We start from the raw sequence: 22,609 nt of genomic DNA on the forward strand, positions 1-22,609 counted from the left end.
GTTAATGTTTAAATGATCAGGTCTAAATGATGAACCTGGAGACAAAACATGGAAATAATGGGAACTTCAGGTTCGTCATAAGATCATGTCTGTTCTGACAGTCACATCTCACCAGAGATATCTGGACAGAACAGGACAGAGAATGGTATCTCTGAGGCAAAGCGCCCTCTGGTGTCTGTTAGGTTTGCCCACTTGCATTTAATGAACATCATCCAAGTGCCTGGTGAAGACTGGACCCATAGTGAAACAGAGAAGTGAGAACTCTGCTGTAGAGAGTCTGAGCTGAAGGAGTGGAAGCTTTCATGAAATATCATGGCTACAACTTCTGTATTTTTATTTTTGACACATTATTCTGAAAATGAATTTACTGCCTGTAGACAAGGTCGATTTAGCTATATATTTACTGTGGCACTGTGTGTTAATGCTTTTTTCTTTTTCTTTTTTAGTTAGTATTAGAAACTTACCACAGGCTAATTATTAAAAGTCAGAATATCCAGGCTATTGTTGTTTGTTCTCACTTTTAATACATCAAAAAAAGTGTCAAATTTGTGATGTACAGGTTTTGTGGAGTCCTTGTTTCTCAGTGGACTGAATTAATCAGTCACAGTAGCTTATCTAAAAATGTCTCATGAGTAACTATGTCTATTTTGTCTGTCAGTATTTGTCAGTTGTCTGTACCTGACTCCTGACTTGACTGTAAACAAGGAACTGTCCAGTCTTTTCAATGAGCTGTGGACGCTGGATGTGAATCGCGTGAAGCCTGGGATAGACTACACAACATCTGTTCAGGTATGGAGCATATCATCTTATTCAGGCAACTCGCACTTTTTGTTTTTACAAATGTGTGTTGTGTGTTTGAACTGTATAGGGTAGAGCCAATTTTGTAAGCCAGACGAAGCCATGTTGCACAGGAGCGTGTCTCACAGCCTCTGTTCTCCTGACAGAAGTAGTTTCTCACTTTCTGACCCTTCAAAGGCAGGTTATATGCAGACTTCATTATAATAAATGAGATTTCTGTGCCTGCAGGGTTCATGAAACTCCAGGACAGCTATGAGCGGTCCACAGGCGTGACAGAACGAGTCACAACAGAGGAGCACACTGAAACTAGTCTCTTCCTGTATGCTGTCTTCCAGGACAGATGTGATGAAGGTAGATTTGATGTGCTAGAACTAGTTGCATCTAACAAACCACAGACATTTTAACAGTTCAGTTACTTGTTTCCACAACACAACACAACACCTCATTTCTCACACCTGTTTGTTTTCAGTCTTTGTGTCCTGGGCTTCTCAGACGAACAAGCTAATGTGTAACTGTTATTGTGTTTCCTATCAACTGGTTCTGGTTTGTTGTTTTCCTGCATTTTGTGGTTTTGAGGCTGCAGCTAACCTCTGGTGGGAGTTTTGTCTCTTCCTGCCTCAGTGCGGCACTGAACACATTACATAGTGACATTCATAGTGTTAGAGAGAGAAAAAAACATCCAAAACATCTGTCTGCAGCTGTGGAATGCTGTGTTGGCCTCAGTAGTCTCCCCAGAGAGGATCACTGGAAAAATGTGGACATGCAGTACTTGTATTTGAAAGAAAAGTTTTAGATTAGATGGGCCTGATGACTGTAGTTTACATCAGGACAAAAGGCCTAGTACTCTTTTGGTATGCAGTTCACTCTGTTAGTCAAGTTTATCACAGGATATAGAGGCTTCTCACAATATAAACATATCTGTTTATACAAAATACCTTTTTTGTTTTTCTTTTGATCTAATAATCAGATTCAAAGTCATGTTTGTATGTATGCAGACAATAAAAAACAGGAACATTCAAAAGAGGACATTAATAAATAGGTCTGATACTTTTAAAACAGTGAAATGCCTCTGGTATATTCCTTTAAAGTGTGAAAACATTAAAAGATGTAAAGTTAAAGAAAGTATTAAGAATTTTATAATTGTGTTGGAGCTAAGCTGTCTTCCCTCATTTTTCTGATTTGATCTGTTCTTTATTGCCAGAAAGTCCTGAATCAGAGTGTGAAAGTCAGAAATGTGATTTCTCCACAGCAGCTTCATTAGTACCTGGTGAGCAAAGGACGGTCCAGCTTTGACTTGGCTGTTTAAGAGTCAGCTACACTTAATCTGGTTCCAGCTCTACCACCGACAGAGAAACATAGGGTGAGACATGTAAGAAACAGATGCTTGTCCATCGTTAATTGAAGCCTGTTGGAAGTACTCTGAGGTAGAGATGAGCACTCTTCACCATCGTCTTCCTTGTGACAACAGGGAGGAGCACAATGGTCCTGGTCAACATTGACCAGGGTCAAAAACATCAAACATGGCCGCTCCCCAAAACTTCTCTGAAGCAACAGCGGATATGTTAGGCAACACTCACACTGAATTCGCTTCTGATACAAAATGAATTATTGTCATAAATAACAATTTTAATGAAGATGCTTTTTAAAATCAAATGTTTCATGTTTTTGTAATGTCTTCAGCAACCAAAATGATCTTCACTTAACCTTTGTAATAAATTGAAATCACGTCTTTGCAGTCATGTCTTGTAATTACTTAAACTGAATGTGTGGAAGAAATACTAAAATTCTTGTATTCTTGCAAGGCCTCCCTGTCCCTGATCCTGTTTCTTATTGCTGTTCTGGGATTTTATCAGGTCAAAACTTGAGACTTTAGTCTCAAGTTTTGCTTTTAGTTTTTAGAACGTCAAATCTCAAGAAGTAAAGTTCAATTCAAGACTGAAGCCTTCATTTTTGTGACTGAAGTCTGAGTCTGAAGTCTATAGGTCTGAACGTCTCAAATTTTATTTATTTATTTTGGTATAATGAATCTGATAGGTAACTCCAACAGTAACATGAGAAGAACACTTGTGTATACCATCAGTATTTCAAAATGACCATCGATTTTTACCACCTCTGTTTGTGAGATGAGTTTATACTGACATGTATTTTCACACGCTCCAGACACTTGCGAGGTAACTATATATACACTACCCGATAAGAGAAGGAGATAAAGCAACTACAATTATTTTTTATGCGATTTTCAGCACCAGGAATTTACCAAAAGCGGAACAATGTTTGTTTTGGTTCCGCCCGCACGGACGTTTTACAGCGTAACACACGAGACGGACGCATGTTGCAGCGACTTCCGCCGTCGCATAACAACACTGACGATATGAGCAGAGTTTTACGTTTTTACAGGTGAACAGTGGAAGTAACCATGGAGGTGCTGGGAGAGGAGTTTGGGGACATGACTCCTCAGGAGCTGGCGGCTCCTGTCAACACTGTGACGGTGAGTTTAGAGAAAATAAAGAGGGAAAGACTCACACCACGAGTACAGGGCAGCTAACGTGGTGTCTGGTAGCACGGAGAAATATAACAACGCTTTAGATAGTGTGTGCGTGCGCGGGATGGTGGTTATATGAACCTATACTACAGATAATATGTGAGTTTGTTGTGGTTTGAGTTTGTTTATTCGTTTATTCGTCTTACATTTTGTCGGAGCAACTGTCAGGTTGCAGCTTTGAGACATTTTTACAACTAAGCCTTACATGAGCTACAGCTGCTGAATAAACAGACTTTATGTTGTTTGTTTTTTAAAATTATATTATTATATTTATTTTTATCAGTTATTTGTCTTTTTTTTGTCTCTTTTTCTTTTTGACAGGAAAAATGGAAACTTTTACCAGCCTTCCTGAAGGTAACAGCACACACCTGAATCCACCTGCTGTGGATCCCAAACATTTCACTAAATTTCATCGCACACCTATGATTTAGTTATATAAAAAGCATGCTAAAATTTGATATTGCCCTAAAATAGCTTTGCCGGCAAGGCCTCATTCTCCCAGTAATATTAAAGAAAAAAACATTAAGCTAAACAGTATGTAAGCAACTATGAAGCTGCTCTCTATTTATCTCTGTGATTTGCAGTCAGCTATTTGGGAATTTTACTATATTTTTATGTGTGATCATTTTCCTGTTGATCAGTGAAACCGTTTCAGCACTACATACATCATAAACTGTGTTTTATTTCACTGTGCATAACTGTGCATTATTGTTGTGTTTTCCAGGTGAAAGGTCTGGTGAAGCAGCACATCGACTCATTCAACTATTTCATCAATGTGGAGGTAAAACACGACGCCAGCATGAGTGTTGTGATGCAGCTGCTTCAGTCCCATCCTGATCTTACTGAGAGTGTCTTCTTTTACAGATAAAGAAAATAATGAAGGCAAACGAGAAAATCACAAGTGATGCTGATCCAATGTGGTACCTCAAGTAAGTCACGTGAATTGTCTTCACCTGCTTTAACTCACCGTAATCGAACACAGTCAACCCCGCAGACACACATGCATCAGCTTTTAGCTTCAATGTATGAATTCCAAATATTTAAATGTTTTCCTTCCAGATACCTCAATATCTACGTTGGCATGCCTGATGTTGAAGAAAGCTTCAATGTAACCAGACCAGTGTCGCCTCATGAGGTGAGCTTATTTTTTTTATTAAGGGCAATGGCAGGATTTTCATGTTAAATTATTTGCATCAAAGTTTGTCCAACTATAGTTAAACATTTTTTATGGGTTAGAGGTTTGATAGTGAGAGTCAGTTGATAAAAAAGGAATTTCTAAAAATTTTGATGATTGACCAAACATTTCAAACTTGCCGGTTCCACTTTTTTAAGTAATTGGTATATTTGAAATTTTTATGGTTTTAATCATTTTTTTAACACTGGATCGTTTCCAGTGTCAAAGCATTAAAATAAGTCGACAAGTCCAAATGTCAGAACTTTTCACTCTGCTGTTGAGATACAGCTCATTGTTCCTGCTTGTTTCCACAGTGTCGTCTCAGAGACATGACCTACTCAGCGCCCATCACAGTGGACATAGAGTACACTCGTGGCAGTCAGAGAATCATCCGCAATGCCCTGCCAATTGGAAGGTATCATAGTTGTTTTTGTTTGTTTGTCATTTTTGTTTTCATCAGTCTCTCGCGATGATGTAACTTTTTTTCATAACTGCAGTTAACAATCACCAGTCATGTTTTGCTGGGTCTTACTCATATGTTTTTGTTGTTAATATGAAACTGTGCTTCTCACAGGATGCCGATCATGCTGCGAAGCTCAAACTGTGTTCTCACAGGCAAGACACCCATGGAGTTTTCAAAACTCAATGAATGTCCTCTGGATCCAGGTACACCATCATAATAAGAAAACATTTAGTTAATCAAAACATGACACAACCACAACCCAAGCTATTAGCTGATGTTCATTGTCACTGTATTTTATTTATCTATCTATCTATCTATCTATTCCAGGGGGTTATTTCATTGTGAAAGGTCAGGAGAAAGTAATTCTGATCCAAGAGCAGCTGTCCAAGAATCGAATCATTGTGGAGCAGGACAGGAAGGGTGCAGTTGGAGCCTCGGTTACCAGGTACTCTAACAACATCTCCCCCACAATGCTTTTATTTATTAAAGTGAGCACAGGTTGTGTACAGATGTGTACATTTATCTCCTAAAATTAACAATGTTAACTGACAATGCTTTAATTAGTTCCTTCTATTTCTTTATGTGCTCTGAATTTTATTCATATTATTTTTTAATCTTATCCTTTTGATTCCAGCTCCACTCATGAGAAGAAAAGCAGAACGAACATGATTGTTAAACAAGGCAGATTCTATTTGAGACACAACACGCTGTCAGAGGACGCTCCCATCGCCATCATATTCAAGGTAAAAGAGTTTGATGATGAAGATGATGGACACTGATGCTGCTGAAGCGTCCAGTAGAGGGTGCTATAAGACAGCCAGAAGCTGATGTAGGATGAAGCTGATGTTTTTGATGTTGTTACCTTACAGGGCGAAGCAAAGACTTCTGTTTTTTCCCAAACAGAAAAAACATTTTTATGTTTAACTCTGTTTTTTTCTGCAGCTCCCTGAATTGTGTTTTAAAAGATGATTTCATACAGCATAAATAGAACATGTTTAGTGAGAGGTTTTGTTACAGGTTAGTGAGTATTTAGAAGTCAGTGGTGCCAGTAGTTCTTCATCAGATTCATTTTCACGTGTCGCCCTTTGCTGTCAATGAAAATGTCAGTTAGCCAGCTGGCATCATTAACTTCTTTCCCTCCGAGGACAAATCTCTCCAAACATGTCAACTTGTGAGCGTCGAGTGTTGGGAGCTGGAGTCATTATCCACGAGACACAGTTTGCGTACTTTCTCTGTTTGCTGTGCACTTGTATATCCTGGGTGACTTCTTCTCCATCTCTCCCCGTGTTTGGCAGCGGCCTCAGATCCAGTGTGGGACAGACGGATCAGTTCCCACAGCCTCACATTTCCATAAGCAAATGTCAGACAACCTTATGACTCCCAGTACACCTCTCCCTCCCTGTGCACACACTTCTTACATCTCCTGGCTCTCCTCATGCTCCATCTGCAAAATGTTTTCTTTTTGTGCCTTTCACCTCACCAGCGAGGTTTTATCTGGTTACACAAATTAAATATTTAAATAGTTTTTCATTTTAGGTCAGTCCACATTTCAGAGCTCACACACTGTTTCCATGTCATCCACGCAGGGTATGGGTGTAGAGAGTGACCAGGAGATAGTGCAGATGATTGGCACGGAGGAGCACGTCATGGCCAGCTTCGCCCCGAGTCTGGAGGAGTGCCAGAAAGCCCAGATCTTCACACAGACTCAGGTACCTCAGTGGTTCCTCCATCATCATCATCATCATCACCATCATCATCTGTCGCTTATCTGGGTCTGGGCCCAGGTCACGGGGGCAACTGCCGCCCAGTCCACAATTCATCGAAGTCCTACGGCACCTCCCACGGGGGGTGGGTCCATAGGAGGCAGTGTCACCTGGAGTAGGGTTCAAAATCCACAACCCTGAGAGATTGAGTCTCATGCTCTAACAACTGAGCTAACCAGGCGGCTAAGTGTTCCTAAAATCATACATCAAAATAATTAAGCAGATGTTCAAAGCAATAACCAAGTGTGTAAAACCAAAACTTCAGCAGTTAATTTGTTAAGTTTTTAAATCAGAGCTTGTTCATAGTAATTAATCTGGACAGCATTAATTTGTAGCATTATGACATTATATGATTTACAGTACAGTTCACCTGTAAGTCAGTAAACAACAACACTAAATTACCAGTCATCCCTGACGTGTGCCCATTAACTTTGCCGCCCATTAACTTCTGTTGACAGAAGGTATTTTCTTTGTCTCTCTGTGATCAGATGACTAAGGTTTTGTCTTACCAGCCAGTTAAGTAATGCTTTTCATGGGTTATTCAGGAGGCCCACGTGTTTTCTTTGACATCTACAGATGAATGCAATCGGCCAATTTGTTTTTCATAAAGATTATGTTGTTAGAGGAACCACTGATGCATTGATGAGGCCATATTTGCTTCCTAGCAACCGGTCGCCACAGCTCTCATGTTCGTCTGTCTGCCAGCCTCCATGATGTCTTTTCATGGTATTCATTGGGTCATTGTATTGGGCACAATGACGCCAAAATCTATATAATTAAAGGCAGATAAGGCTTAAGAAACATTGTTATCAGATTATGATAAGTAATCTGCCTAAACTAAATTTGAATGTCATCTTTTGTTTTCCAGTGATATACTTAGACATCAAAATCTGGAGACAGATAAACATATGAAGATATATGTTATTTCTCTGATTTAGACAATAACTTGTTTTGTGTTTTTACACGGTTGGATATATATATGTTATACTTTTTATGTTTTTCATGCATCATGGGGGGCAGAGTGGGTGGTCTTGCAGAAAGTCTTCAGCCTCATTAACCTTCGACCTTTTCTATAGTTCTGTAGAGGGCTCCACAGGCACACTGACTCAGGTGTTTTGTGTGTGTGTGTGTGCTTGTGTGTGTGTGTGTCTGTGTGTGTGTGTGTGCTTGTGTGCATTATGTCCTTTGTGATTCACTTGACCTCCCACCACTCTGATACATTCGTTTTCTGTGCTCTTCCTCTAGAAAATTCCACACACATTAATCATTTCACAGTAACACTGACATCAAACAAACATAAATCAGATGCCTTTAAATGCAGCAGTTGATTATCATGTTGCTATCTTAACTATTGACCAGGACTTCAGTACAGAGCACCAGTCAAAATGCATTCGTAGCATTCAGTATCCAAAGCTGTCAAGAGTCTGAGTGAGTTCTGTGGATGCTGTTTCTGGAAAGAATTGTTGCTTTCTCACAAAACTCTGTAACCAGCCTCTCTGTCTCCTCATTATTTGTCACTTCTTTAATATCAAGCTTTAAAAAAGGCAGAATGCCCCAAAAAATAACAACAGCCATATTCACTTATTCTTTGATTAGATATTTCCTGAGCTACTTCAGGATACTTTCTAACTTTTGACCGAGTTCTATATTAAACACTGCTGCATTTAATTATTTGGGTTCTTTTGTTGAATGAAATACTCAGTTATCTGACTGTTGGACTAAAATATGTGAAACACTGCATAACACTTATGATGTAATAATTACTCTCAGTCCACTATTCCACCTTTCCTGTTGAGGTTGGATTTAGTGGGTTAGATGGGCTTTTATTTTTCAAAAGATCAATATTTAGATTTTGCATTAAAAAAATGTTTAAAATGGGTTTCAAAACTTACATTACAATGATACCAATACTGAAAATACCATAACAATACTCTGCATCTCAGTTGTTTCTTCTGCCCTGTGTCTCAGGCTCTGAGGTACCTTGGGAATAAAGTGCGGAGACAGCGCATGTGGGGAGGCCCCAAGAAGACCAAGATGGAGGAGGCCAGAGAGCTGCTGGCTTCTCTTATCCTCACACATGTGCCTGTATGTAAACACACAGACAATAATCATGGATGTTTCTACTCAGTATATTCCAGAAGGTATAATAATTTTGTATTTTATCTGCAGGTCAAAGAGTTTAACTTTCGGGCCAAGTGTATTTACCTGGCTGTGATGGTGAGGAGGGTGATCCTGGCCCAGGGGGACAACAAGGTGGATGACAGAGATTACTATGGCAACAAACGTCTTGAGTTGGCTGGACAGGTAAGCCTCTAATGCACATGTCCTCCATGTGGTCTCATTTACAGCTGGTCCAATACCTGATTTAATCCTCCATTCGGACCAGTCGGTCTTCGAAACAAAAACATCAGACTCATTAACTTCAGTTTGTTTGTTAATTTGTCAACTGATCAACAGGAAACTGTAAATGAGCCGGAGTTTGGTTCTGACCTTAAAGGCACCCTGTTGAACGAGGTGTTTATTCCTTTCATTCATTTCTGTGTAGCTGAAAGGTGTTAACTACCTTTTTCTTTACTCATAGAGTCACTAGAAAACAAAACACGTTTGATGCTTATTAATAATACGCGTATAGAAACGTACCAATAACGCTCACATGCTTTAGTGCGAATGGATCACAGGAATGAACCGGAGGACAGCGGCTCCTCCAGCCGTGATCTCTCACCTGCATCTTTGTTCCGGCCTCCTTCTTTTAATAAGACTCTCATTATTTTCCTTCAGCTTTGTTTTTCCCTGTTTTGTTTTCACACCCCCCCCTCCCCCTGTATTTCAGCCAGGCTTTGTCAGGAGAGAGATATGCGGTGGCACCAAAATCCCGAGGCTGTGGAAGCATGGGGATTTTTCAGCACCGTGACAATAGAATTGCTGCCTTGACTGGAGCGATTGAGCTAATCCGCAAGCCCGGCTCTGATAATGTAATTACTGCTGTCTTAAGGCCTTTAATTTCCCCCCCAACCTGCTCTGTATAAGGAGCTGGAGATGGGAGGAGGGGGAGCACAGAGCCCCCTTTCAATAGGGGGCTTACACACTAACAACGCCAGCAATCTCCTCACTCTCCAATTATGGTTCCCTGACATTCAACTAATTGGCCTGGCTGCGCAACGGAAGCTTAATTTCTTTATTAATTTCAAGCAGCGCTGCCTGTTTGTTTTGATGTATGCTAATGCACAGAGTGGGTGGGGGTTGTGAGAGAGGTTGCCTCCTGTAGGCCTGGCGGACAAGGACAGGGACCTGGGACGCGGGCCAGGTCAGGCTTATCAGTGAGCCGGCACACCTGGTTATTAAATCTGACTGTAAATGCACCTCAGCGCTGATTAGAGACATGAGCAGATGTGGCGTGCCAGGAGATCTGAGAGTCAGACTGTGTGAAGAGACAATGACGACTCAGACTCTGTTTGCGAAATGATAGCTGTTCTCACTCAATGGTCTCCCTCTGTCTCTCTCTAGCTCCTGTCTCTGCTGTTTGAAGATCTGTTTAAGAAGTTTAACTCTGAACTGAAGAAAATCGCTGACCAGATCATCCCCAAGCAGAGAGCAGCTCAGTTTGATGTGGTGAAGCACATGCGGCAGGATCAGATCACCAATGGCATGGTCAATGCAATATCCACGGTGAGTGTGCAAAAATCCGAGACCATAAATATGATAAAATAATTGAATAGAAAGGATTCACCTTTACCCTGCAGGAACATGGTTCACATCCTTTGGCCAACAAACCTCTGACTCACAAGTCATTGGATATTTTTTAAAATTGATATAAATAGTCATTAGTTATTTTTATAAACAGAGATACAAAGCTAATTTTTTTCTAAACTTTTTTGACTTATCTTTATTTATTTTAAAATTTATTATACGATAAAGAGTCTCACTGTGTCATCAGAGCAGTATGAGCAACATGTCAGTTGTACTTCTCAAATGAAAAAGCTGTTAATGTTTGGTTTTTTTTCTGTCCACAGGGCAACTGGTCTCTGAAGAGATTCAAGATGGACCGTCAGGGTGTCACCCAGGTCCTGTCACGTCTTTCCTTCATTTCCGCTCTTGGCATGATGACCAGGATCTCCTCCCAGTTTGAAAAGACCAGGAAGGTCAGCGGGCCGCGGTCCCTGCAGCCGTCACAGTGGGGCATGCTGTGTCCGTCTGACACTCCTGAGGGAGAGGTGAGTGAGCTGCAGCAGCCACACCTGACCTATCCCTGCTGACCATGTGAAGCCGTCACACTAAAGACCCCTTTAGTGTATCGTTTACATTTGATCGGATGTGAAGGGTTTTTTTCCTCTGTGATAACTAAAGAGTAGAAACTACCATCCAACAGGGAAACATATTACTGGTTGTAAAGACTGGTTGTTCGATGTCCATTAAATATAGGTGTGCGGTTTTCACAGACTTGTTGTGTACTGTTCTTGTGTCGTGTGCAGTGTTGTTCAGAGTCGACACACAGAAACCTTACCTTTAAAACCCCTGGTACATGGTTTCTGTCCTTGCTCTGTTTCTGGTTCTGTAGGCCTGTGGTCTGGTGAAGAACTTGGCTCTGATGACCCACATCACCACTGACATGGAGGACGGTCCAATCATCAAACTGGCTTTCAACCTCGGGGTAGAAGACGTCAACCTGCTGTGTGGAGAGGAGCTCTCCTACCCGAGCGTCTTCCTCGTCTTCCTCAATGGTAAAACTCCTCCGCACCAGTAGAGCCTAATAAAAAAATAAATAAATAAACAGAGAGAGAATTAACACTGGATGTGTTTGCTTTAGATCACTTGAAAAGAAAGTCTAATCCTCCCTGTTTTGAATACATTGCTTAGGAACATGAAGGGGAAAATATTCTGTTTAGTTTACAGAAGGTAATTTTGCATTTTGCCGGAAGGCTGATAAGTCATTAATTTCACGGCGGCAGTAGGTATTATTCTTGAGTCAGAACTTGGCCCATTAATTACTGTATATGTTTGTCTCGCCACTGATAACTGTCAAATTATATTAGCTGCCATACCATTTAATTAGTTGGTAGCAGCAGGTGTCAAAGCCCTTCAGAGTGTGTTCACTGCAAATGTGCCCTCACACAGAGGCAGAGCACAGTGTCTCCTCTGTTCTCCAGTCATTTGTCTGTCAGACTCGATATGAACAAACCCCTGCAGGCTCTGCTTTCACCCGTCGTGGAGGTTCAGTCCTCTACTGTACACACAAGCTGTCTCTCTCTTTCTCGCGGCTTTAAGTTTGTTGATGTGAGAATTTCAGTCAGAATTAAACCCAAACATTGAATCTGCTGTTTAATGCTCCCACCATTACCTGCTGCAGCTTTTTGGTCCAAGCCAAAACTGCTAGTCAGATGCCTCGAAAATTAATCAGCTGCAACTGTGATTTTTCAATTAATCTTTTGAGTCTTTTTTTTTTTTCCCAAACAAAAATGCCAAACATTTCCTGTTTCCAGCTTCTCAAACATCAATATTTACTGCTATTCTTTGTGTTATATGAAAGTCAACACCGTATATTTGCATTTCAGACTAGTGGTCGAACATAACAAGTAATTTGAAGACATTCTGATTGGGTTCTGGGAAATTGAGACGGGACATTTTTCACTGTTCTCTGACAGTTTATGAAGAAGATGAGTAATTGAGGAAAATAATGGACAGATTATTTGGTTATGAAAATAATAACCACACATTGCAATGCTGCTTTAGACACAAGAGGAAACAAATACATTTGACTATTATTACAGTGAATAAAGAAATGAAAATCTGTTTATTCACTCTCTCAGACGACTGGTGTCCTTACTTCTGTGCTTAGAGAAACACATCAATCTTCTCATCTAACTCCAAACAAACAAAAGCAAACTAAAAAAATGTTGGATTATTCCTTTAATTAAAGCAAAACCATTTTAAAGATAGTTAACCTTAGTGCAGGCTACAAAATAAATAAATAGAGTGTTAGACTGACACCATTATACACTCAAAGGTGATAGTTGGTTTGAGTGTTTCTGTGGTTTTAGTTGACTAATTGACTCTGTTTCTGTTCCTGTCCATCTGTCTGTCCCACCCACCTGTCTGCATTATGTCCACAGGTAACATTCTCGGTGTAATTAGAGACCATCATAAGCTGGTCAACACCTTCAGGCTGATGCGTAGGGCGGGTTTCATCAACGAGTTTGTCTCCATCTCCACCAACTTGACCGACCGCTGCGTCTACATCTCGTCTGATGGAGGACGCCTCTGCAGGTGGGAAAGAGATTAGACCTCCAAACTTAAAGGATTAAAAAGCATAAAACTGAATGTTATTGATATGCAATACATAGAACACACTCTGTAATTGATAATTAGTAAAGATCCCTAATACAGGTGGGTACAATGCAATATTCAAATTTTAAAATTTCTTACACAGGAAATTAAAATTAGTTGTTTTCTCGCTTGTAGATCAGAATTGTGTTTTGTTTCCCATGTGGTCCTGTTTTTTAAATGAAAAGGTGAAAAGTGACTCATTAGTAGTTTGACATTGTTCGGTTTTTCTATGTTGTTGTTCCCCATCAGGCCGTACATCATAGTGAAGAAGGGACAGCCGATGGTGAAAAACAAGCACATTGAAGATCTGTCGCAGGGCTACAGGTGAGACTGGAAGTCAAGGCAAAAACTTGTTGGGAGAGTTTTAAAGAGCTTATATTTTTTTGCGGATAATGAGGTATATTCAATGAGCAGATTGTCTGAACTAGTTTTTATAGAACTTGTCATCTTGTTTTTATCATTTCTGAAACACACTTTTCTTGACTCCAGAACCTTTGAGGATTTCCTGCACGAGGGCCTCGTGGAGTACCTGGATGTCAACGAGGAGAACGACTGTCAGATCGCCCTTTATGAACACATGATTAACAAGTGAGTGGCACCTGATTCTGCTGACGTTAAAAAACTGGAAAAAAAATTCTTCTGGTTTGTTTCTGTCGATCAACACTATTTATTTTCTCTTTGATATATATACATTTTTTAAATTTCTGCAGAGACACAACACACTTGGAGATCGAGCCCTTCACGCTACTCGGGGTGTGCGCCGGCCTCATTCCCTACCCCCACCACAACCAGTCGCCCAGGAACACATACCAGTGCGCTATGGGCAAGCAGGCCATGGGTAAGACTCAGCTGAGCAGGTAGCTTCAGTCAACAAGCAGGTCGTTAAAGTGTGAAGATCTCAAATCCCTTCTCAAACATCCTCCACAGAGCTGCAGTGTTTACTTCCGTGCATCCACACAGACACTTACAGTAGTTTAATCTCACATGAACACTATTCTTAAGCCTCCTAAATCTGCTGGTTCAGAGTTTAGAGTTTTATTTGCACAAGTTAAAATCATACAAAGGACATTAGAATAACAAACAACATAGATACAAGAAGCCTGCTGGTTCGTCTCCCCCAAAAACTCTGCTCCTGCTCTACCTCTTGTCAGAATACATTTGTATGTGTGATTGAGTGTTTTTCTTGTGTGTGTGTGTCTGTGTGTGTCAGTGTGTGTATGCGCATGGACATCAAACATGGGGCGCTTGCGTAGGTTCTCTATTGTGCTGTGTGTGCGGAGGCCCTTTCCCTGCCAGTCACCCAGAGTGTCATTAGCAATTCATTGTGTCTGCTCTGGCTGTGCTCAGGGGGTCAGTGTGCTCAGCTGCGAAAGACCACAGAGTGCGCACCCGCAGCTCCTTGGTAACCAAAACTTCCCCAAACGGCCCTGCTAACATTCGTAAGAACCTCTGTCACCCCCAACCCGCTGCTTTACCTCCGTCCATTCCTTCCTCCCCTCCCCCCATCTTTACAAAAACACAGACTGGAACTATATTTGGCACAATATCCTCTGCCTTGTCTGTTTTGTGTGGACAACCCTATACATGTGCAAATCTGGTTGTGTGGCCCAGGCCTATTATCACAGACTCTGCGCTTGTAGCTTGATTGTGAAGTAATAGCATCTGACAAATGTCAAGGCTTCCAGGGAGGCCAGGCTTAATGCCATAACTCGCCCAGTTTCTCCACTGCGCTGCTTCGAAATGGTGCTAACCAGGCCCAGCCCTAACTCGGCCAACAGGGGAATTAAACATCTCTGATAACTGATCTATAGACAGACACCTAACGTGCATTTAAACACTAAACATTTGAATATAACCGTTCTTTTCTGAATGTCATTGAGTTACAGAAATATTTTTTTCAAATATTGTAGATATTCATCTACTCTCCATGTCTCCTCCTCCCAGGTACTATCGGCTACAACCAGAGGAACCGCATCGACACTCTGATGTACCTGCTGGCGTATCCTCAGAGGCCCATGGTCAAAACAAAAACCATCGAGCTGATTGACTTTGAGAAGCTGCCTGCAGGTCAGAACGCCACCGTGGCTGTGATGAGCTACAGCGGATACGACATTGAGGACGCTCTGGTCCTCAACAAAGCCTCACTTGACAGAGGTGAGGCCTGACAAGGAGCAATCTGTCATCGTCACAAGGCTTTAGCTCTTTGATCTAAATTTTACTGAAAGAAAAGCTTCTGTTCCAAGTCACTTGCTTATCACCAACCAGTTCAGGTAGCAGCCACTTAGAAAGTCTAATGTGCATGTTATATTTCCAGGATTTGGCAGGTGCCTCGTATATAAAAATGCCAAGTGTACACTGCGCCGTTACACGAACCAGACCTTTGACAAGGTGATGGGGCCCATGCTGGATGCTGCCACACGAAAGCCCATCTGGAGACACAGCATCCTGGATGCTGACGGCATCTGTTCCCCCGGTGAGTACTAGCGGGACTTGGGGAGACCCTGCATGATTTGAATCACTTGATATGATATGATCTTTACCTTCTTGATGGCTGTTGAAACATGTTGAGAGTGGGACGTTATAACGAAAAGTAGGCTGAGGTCTCTCTTTAAAATCTGGTGGACTGGTACTAACTAAGCATTACAGCATTAGCAGAGTATCTGAAACTTTTATATAACATATATATGTTATCATGGCTTCAGTTTGTGTTAACACAGACATACCATGACTTAATAAAGGACACTAACACGGTATAATGAATTTATTAGCACTCTTCATGTGTTTGCTTACATTTGATTATTTCATCAGCAGGCACTGACAGCTTCAGACAGCGTGGCACTGAAAATAACCTCAAAACAAAAATGTAAAGTTGGATGAATGATCATTTAGTACAAGTTGTGGTGACGCAGTATCCAGGAGAAGTCAAGCTGTACCTCTTTTAAGGCAGAAAGATACACTGGTAATTATAGTCACAATAAAGGGGAAGTTTTAGTTGAAATAGGAGATCAATAAACAGGCTGGAAAGAACTAAAATATTGCAGTTACAGGTAACACACATCCTGTTGTTGGTTGAAAACCAGCTGAGGGAGTTAAATTCAATGGAGCTGAGGGTACTGGCTGTTGTTAGTGTTCAGCAGTTCCCTGTTGTCGTTCAGAGCTTGGTGACCCAGACTTTACAGATCCTCTAAAAGACGATATAATGGGCAGGCCACGCTGATGTTGTGTCGTAACCTGTGATCTGTCTTGTATGTACCACAGGTGAGAGAGTGGAGAACAAGCAGGTGTTGGTGAACAAGTCCATGCCAACTGTCACCCAGACGCCACTGGAGGGCAGTACCCAGCTAGGCCAGCCCCAGTACAGAGACGTGCCCATCAGGTGAGTGCACATCAGCTTCCACCAACACACCCACTCACCCCTACATGTTCACTGTGACCTCAGCTTGTGCACCCACCTGTTCTGCCACTGCATGTAGACTTGGAAAATGTAAAAACATGGCGCACAACTTTGGTTTCTTGCTTTCTTTGCTTTCTTGAAAAAAAAAATGTGGCTGTTTTCTCTTTGTTTGCAGCTATAAGGGCTCAACAGACTCGTACATCGAGAAGGTCATGATCTCGTCCAACGCTGAAGATGCTTTCCTCATCAAGATTCTCCTGAGGCAGACCAGGAGACCGGAGATAGGAGACAAATTCAGCAGTCGTCACGGACAGAAAGGTGCCAACCTCAGCACTGTCACAGTGTCTCCTCTCTGAAACAAGGGCAGCACATTGAGCTCAAACCTCAGTGTGCACAATACAGAACATTGCATTAATGTTCACCACTTCACATCAAAGCCAAATTTGAACCTGTTGTGAAAGATTGCAAATGACTGGACAAAAAAAAAATCTTTGGTCGTCTCTGTGTCGGAGCATTTGTTGAGTCAAGTCCCAGTGGCTGTTGCTCTGTCACTGCCCCCCTGTCCTCATCTTTCAAGAGCTCTTTTCAATTAATTGGCTCTTTGTCCTGTGCCAGACTATGCAAATTTATTACACCCCAGCAGTATTCTACTGCTGCTGGGCAAAAAGTGTTTACAACCTCCATTGTTTTGCAGCACCTCCCCTATAGAGGGCTTGTATGATGTTTTAATCAAAAAGCTAACTGGCGCCATGCATAATTTACTCTCTTCATTAACGCGGTGGCCACTGGGCGGTCAGCTTTGGATGGGACAATGTCTTCTGTCTCAGATAGTGACGAAGAGAGAGGGGTCGCCGGGGGGTTAGCTGGAGGAGATCTGGATGGAAAGCCCCAGATGTGCAGCTGATGTACGGATAGTTTTTGATCAGAGCTCTATGTAGTCACGGCGAGGCGTTCACAGCTACTTTACAGACAGGAAAAACTTGTAAAAACCTGCATTTCTGCTCCAGCAGGGTTTTCATATGTCGAAGTAAGCGCATTTTCTCGCTCTGCAAATATTTTAAATAGAACCCTAAACTGAATCCTAAAGCAAAGTTTTTTTTTATTAATTAGAAGTGAATCTGGCTGTAGCAATAGATCTCCCAGCTACTCATGACCAGTCTCATAAGTCCTGGTCAGCAGAGCAGAATAAGTTAATTATTTACTGGTCACACACACACACACACACACACACACACACACACACACACACACAGCTGTGGAGGTGGGGGAGGAGGTGGAGAGGTTGTCAGTAGTAGGGGCCCATTGTGCGAGCCTCCAGCATGGAGCTGTATGAGCTGTGATGGAGGGCTCTGGACCCTTGCTGTTGTCTTGCCTTTCTCTGCTGATTTCATGCCTCTTTTATCATTCACTTTCACACAAAACAAACAACACCGGGGATGTCTGATATGGGAACTAGTGTCTCTCTCTCTCTCTCTCTCTCTCTCTCTCTCTCTCTCTCTCTCTCTCTCTCTCTCTCTCTCTCTCTCTCCCCCCCCCCTTTTCTGTTCACCTCCTCTGCCGTTTTCCACTTTCTTTCCTCCTCCTCTCTTTCCTCTTTCATCCTACTTTTACCCTGATGTTCAGACTTTTCTTAACTGCCTTTTCTTTCCTTTCATTTTCCCCTTTCTTCTTCTCTTCTGGCCCCGTCCTACTCGCCTTTTCTCTTTTCTTTTCACCTTCTTCCTGCTGTTGGATGACTTTCCAGTAAATCGTTGCACTTGTTCCCGGTCAACATCCTGTTGCAACATCCTGCAAGGCATCAGCAGTCCGCTGTGTGCTGTGTCTCTGACTGGTCAGCTAATAGTGAATTTTTCCCACGTGCTCGGATTCAATTTCTCCTCTCCAGTTGATCCCCTCCACTTCCTCTGAGTTGAACTGAAAGTCATGGATGTGTAATCCCGGTCTCCCTGTCAAACTAAGCACCTTTCTCCACTTCCTGCTCTGCTTCTCTTCTCTCCTCTTTCTCTCTTTTTTTTTTTCATTTGCAAATGGGCCTACAATCTGTTTACCCTGGCCAGGGAAGAGTGCTTCGGCCCCTTGGCAAACATTTGCACTCACACTTAAACTCCTGGCTACCAGGGCGTTTGTCCCCCCACGTCATGTGAATCAAAAGACGACCCTGTCTGTCCACATGAGTATGGAAATGTCATGAGGTCCACACCAAGCCTCAAGCAGCAAGATACACAGCAAAACTTTTTTTTTTTAGTCAGAACTGTGTGAACTGTTAGGCTAAAGGTTAAATCTGGTTTTAACTATTAGCTTAAAATGGAAGACAGAGCTGCATCAGACATTTTGTCTTTACTTTAATCTCGGGAATATTTTTCTGGTTAATTTGTCAGCCTGTGAAGTGTAATTAAAAATGCACATCACATCCAAAACTGAGAATAACATCAAATCCTCACACGAAAGAAGCTGAAACTGGGATATGTTTGTCACTTTGGCTTGATAAGTGACTTTATTAATAATATATTGAAATTATTTTTGTTTAATTTTCTGTTGATGAGCTTATTGCATTATTATTAGGATTAGTTTTTGAACCATTAACTGAAGATAGAATAATTAAAATAGCTTGTTTTGCTTCCTCTGCAGTTTGTGTGAAAGTTCAGTCGGACAGCTGTGTGTACAGATGTGTGCATTGACTTCAGTGTGTGTTTGTCTTTCAGGTGTTTGTGGCCTCATCGTCCCACAGGAGGACATGCCATTCTGTGACTCGGGCATCTGTCCAGATATTATTATGAACCCTCACGGATATCCCTCCAGAATGACGGTACGACTCTTCACAACTGTGGAAAAGCGTATTTTGCAGTCATTGTCATTACCAATTAATCTGCAATTATTATCTTGATTAATCAATTTTTTTCTTTCAAATTTTAGAAAATAGAATAAAATGCCCACGGGGATGTCTTGTTTCATCTGACCAACAGTTCAAAAACAAAACGTATCCAATAAACTGTAATACAAGAAAAAGAAAATCAGCAAATTGTCACATTTTTGCTTAAAAAGTGACTCACACCATTAATAAATTATCAAAATAATTGCAGATTAATTTTCAGTCACTTCACTACTTGCCTAATCATCTCAGCTCTGATATTCTGCGTGACGTTTATCGGGAAGCTTAAATCAACTTCTGTTTTAGTGTAAAGGTGGTAATTTGACATCTAATCCAGAACAACTGTACACAGTTGTTATTTGTAATTTTGGGCTGCGAGCTGAGCCTGAATCCACCTCAGTCTGCGTGTGTTGACCGTTGCTCTTCATAAGTTTGTGTCGACTCTTCTGAGACAAAACCCTCATTATCCCCGCTCCTCTCTTCTCTGGGTTATCATTGGCTTCCAGAGCACACGTCCATTGACGCCGCTAAGCAGCAATCTTACTGTTCACAAACAGATATTTGTTGCTGCAGAGACGGCTGCCAGCGAAAGCCGCCTCCTGTAGCAGTGTGTGGAAGTTTTATCAAACATTCACAGTACATCTGAACTGCAGGATGGTGCTGAATGTGAATGACATGAAACTTGGCCCCGTGTCTGCTTGCTTTTTGTCCCTTACACTGTAAAAACTTGAATGATCTTTACTGCTGAAGTTGTCAGTGCCAGTGTGTTTGCAAGCCGCGGTTGTCATGGAAAAGACTCAGAAATGTTTGGCTCGGGAGGATGTTTCTGTGGCCTGAGAGTCAAATGAGAGTAGGTGTTTCCTTTTATGTGATGGGGTCAGGGGTCCTCTGGGTGCGACCTCAGTGGAATTGTTGAAATCAGTCATCCTTAGACTGCCGGTCCCACCCCGAGGGGTACATGTGTAATCTAATCTCACCCGCAATATCAACATTTGGTGCAGGGAGACGATGTAAATCACAAAAGATGTGTGTTATGAACAGAGCCATTGTTTTATTTCTGGACTTGTGAGAGAGTGTCTGATTCTGTCAGGTGGGAAAGTTGATTGAACTGCTGGCGGGGAAGGCAGGAGTCCTGGATGGACGGTTTCACTATGGTACGGCCTTCGGAGGCAGCAAGGTGAAGGATGTGTGTGAGGATCTCATCCGTTATGGATACAACTACCAGGGCAAGGACTACGTCACTTCAGGAATCACTGGGTAATAAAAACATCATGTTTTAACTTACCAACCACAAATCACAAAGATGTCACATTATGGCTCAACACAAAGTATCCCTTTTTTATTAGGTTGTTTTTTTTTTCTGTGGCTATTTTAAATTTCTGTTTTCTGTTTCTTTCAGTACATTATGAAGCGTAGCTTGTGTAGATATGAAAGTTGCTTGTGATTAAAAATTCATCATATCCAACATTTCAAACACTTTCCTCAGAGTGGTTTCACGGTTATGTTGTTGTGAGCAGAGACCATTTGGATCACACTTCCTCGTTGGTGTCTTCAAAGACACCCAATTGTCTGCGTCTGGCAGGAACATGTTTGTCCAGCAACATCGCTTGTAAAAGAATCTTGGCAGCCACTGCAACAAATGCAAGATGTCTGAGCTTCCCTGCGACACCTGAATGCACCATCGTCATCAAGATGTTTTCAGCATCAGCCCCTGCTCTCACTTGCGTTACCACCAGACAATAACACAACTGTGATTAATACAGGAATCCTTCAGTCTGTAAAAAGTCAGAAGTCACTAACAAATAGTGATCCCAACTTACCAGAGCACAAAAATGATTCAAATTGTTTGACAGACTGTCAGAAATACACAAACTTTCCAAATGTTTGGTTCTTTTTATTTGATAAATGACAGATTTTTATGTTACTGAATTGTATCCTGATAGAGACAAGTATGGATGCATTAGCTTGATATATTTGTGTGACTGCTGCATTTTCCTCAGAGAACCACTGGAGGCGTACATCTACTTTGGACCGGTGTATTATCAGAAACTGAAGCACATGGTCCTGGACAAAATGCACGCCAGAGCCCGAGGCCCCAGAGCTGTTCTCACCAGGTAAAATCAACAATTAAAAACTTTCAGACGGGGAGCAGGTGGATTAAGAAACTATATTCCTCTGTCTCACCTGTTTGTGTTCCCTGAATGTGTCTGTCTCGCCAACAGGCAGCCGACGGAGGGCCGCTCCAGAGATGGAGGTCTGCGTCTGGGCGAGATGGAGCGTGACTGTCTGATCGGCTACGGAGCGAGCATGTTACTGCTGGAGCGCCTCATGATCTCCAGTGACGCCTTCGAGGTGGACGTGTGCGGGCAGTGTGGCCTGTTGGGATACTCTGGGTGGTGAGTTGAACATTTTAGTCGACAGCTACAGATCTGAAGAGCATCATCTTATCATGTACAGCAGAAACTGGATGATAGAAGCAGAACACAGGACTTGTTGGATCATAGAGTGAATCCACAGACCAAGGAGTGATTATTACTGTACCTCAGTTCTCAGATCTGGTGAATGCACAGTCGATAATCTGCTGGTTTGTTTTAGGTCTGATTCTCAGTTTCTAATTTCCAGGTGTCACTACTGTAAGTCATCTTGCCACGTTTCCTCTCTGCGTATCCCGTACGCCTGCAAGCTGCTGTTCCAGGAGCTGCAGTCCATGAACATCATCCCCCGACTCAAACTGTCACGTTACAACGAGTGACCAGGACAGGGACAGAAACACAGTGTATGTGAGTGAAAGGTTTAGAGTCAGAGATGTAATTTGCAAAGTCTGAAACAGGTTGATTTGTAAAAAAAAAAAAAAAAAAAAAAGCTGTTCGAGCTTTGAATGAACAGCAGGAAACAGGCTGACGATTTTTGTTTGTGTTTACAAAGAAGTTTAGATCACATTTTTCCTGTTTCTCATTTATGTTGATATTTTCTCACCGTTATGCTCTTTACATGTGTACATAATAAACACAAAAAAAGATTATTTCAAATCACCAGCTGTCTTGTACAATCACTTATAACTCTGCATTTCCTGTTTAAAGACAAATATTAAAATATTTACTTAGTGAAAAAGCTCTCAGATCTACATACAGCATTTTATCAAGCATGATAACATAAGTCAAAAAAAGCCACAGTTCAGGAACAGATAGAAACATTTCTTGGTAGATTAGTTGTTTGGGCGTTCAGGTCACATCTCTGTTTTGACACATATGTTGTGATACCACAAAGCTTCCACCGTTATTTTGT

General features: G+C 41.7%; 2 protein-coding genes across 2 annotated transcripts; both read left to right on the forward strand.

The window, feature by feature from the left end:
- Window positions 1-57: 57 nt before the first annotated feature.
- Window positions 58-2,297, forward strand: endouc (endonuclease, polyU-specific C). The gene is given in 8 exon segments (XM_041038193.1): window positions 58-70; window positions 659-789; window positions 869-892; window positions 894-1,133; window positions 1,135-1,149; window positions 2,048-2,094; window positions 2,096-2,158; window positions 2,267-2,297. Coding segments are annotated over 8 exon segments (564 nt in total).
- Window positions 2,298-3,139: 842 nt separating this feature from the next.
- On the forward strand, window positions 3,140-22,248 carry polr3b (polymerase (RNA) III (DNA directed) polypeptide B). Its single transcript, XM_041038737.1, has 28 exons — window positions 3,140-3,286; window positions 3,662-3,694; window positions 4,065-4,121; window positions 4,205-4,269; window positions 4,400-4,475; window positions 4,829-4,929; window positions 5,089-5,180; window positions 5,305-5,422; window positions 5,612-5,720; window positions 6,564-6,686; window positions 8,709-8,825; window positions 8,910-9,044; window positions 10,245-10,406; window positions 10,751-10,951; window positions 11,296-11,458; window positions 12,848-13,001; window positions 13,311-13,385; window positions 13,551-13,649; window positions 13,772-13,899; window positions 15,006-15,215; window positions 15,376-15,534; window positions 16,320-16,437; window positions 16,631-16,773; window positions 19,158-19,261; window positions 20,415-20,581; window positions 21,325-21,438; window positions 21,547-21,720; window positions 21,947-22,248. The coding sequence occupies exons 1-28, from the start codon at window positions 3,215-3,217 to the stop codon at window positions 22,074-22,076; spliced, it is 3,399 nt and encodes a 1,132-aa protein (XP_040894671.1). The 5' UTR covers window positions 3,140-3,214; the 3' UTR covers window positions 22,077-22,248.
- Window positions 22,249-22,609: the final 361 nt, after the last annotated feature.

Source organism: Toxotes jaculatrix, chromosome 5 (assembly GCF_017976425.1).
Source record: "Toxotes jaculatrix isolate fToxJac2 chromosome 5, fToxJac2.pri, whole genome shotgun sequence".
NCBI classification, from domain to species: Eukaryota; Metazoa; Chordata; class Actinopteri; family Toxotidae; genus Toxotes; species Toxotes jaculatrix.

Bases quoted from the DNA above. Each gene is read 5' to 3' on its own strand.
- polr3b (XM_041038737.1), top strand. From the start codon at position 3,215: ATGGAGGTGCTGGGAGAGGAGTTTGGGGACATGACTCCTCAGGAGCTG. The intron at 5,721-6,563 runs GTAAAAGAGTTT...TCATCCACGCAG, and splicing joins CCATCGCCATCATATTCAAG to GGTATGGGTGTAGAGAGTGA. The intron at 11,459-12,847 runs GTAAAACTCCTC...TTATGTCCACAG, and splicing joins CTTCCTCGTCTTCCTCAATG to GTAACATTCTCGGTGTAATT.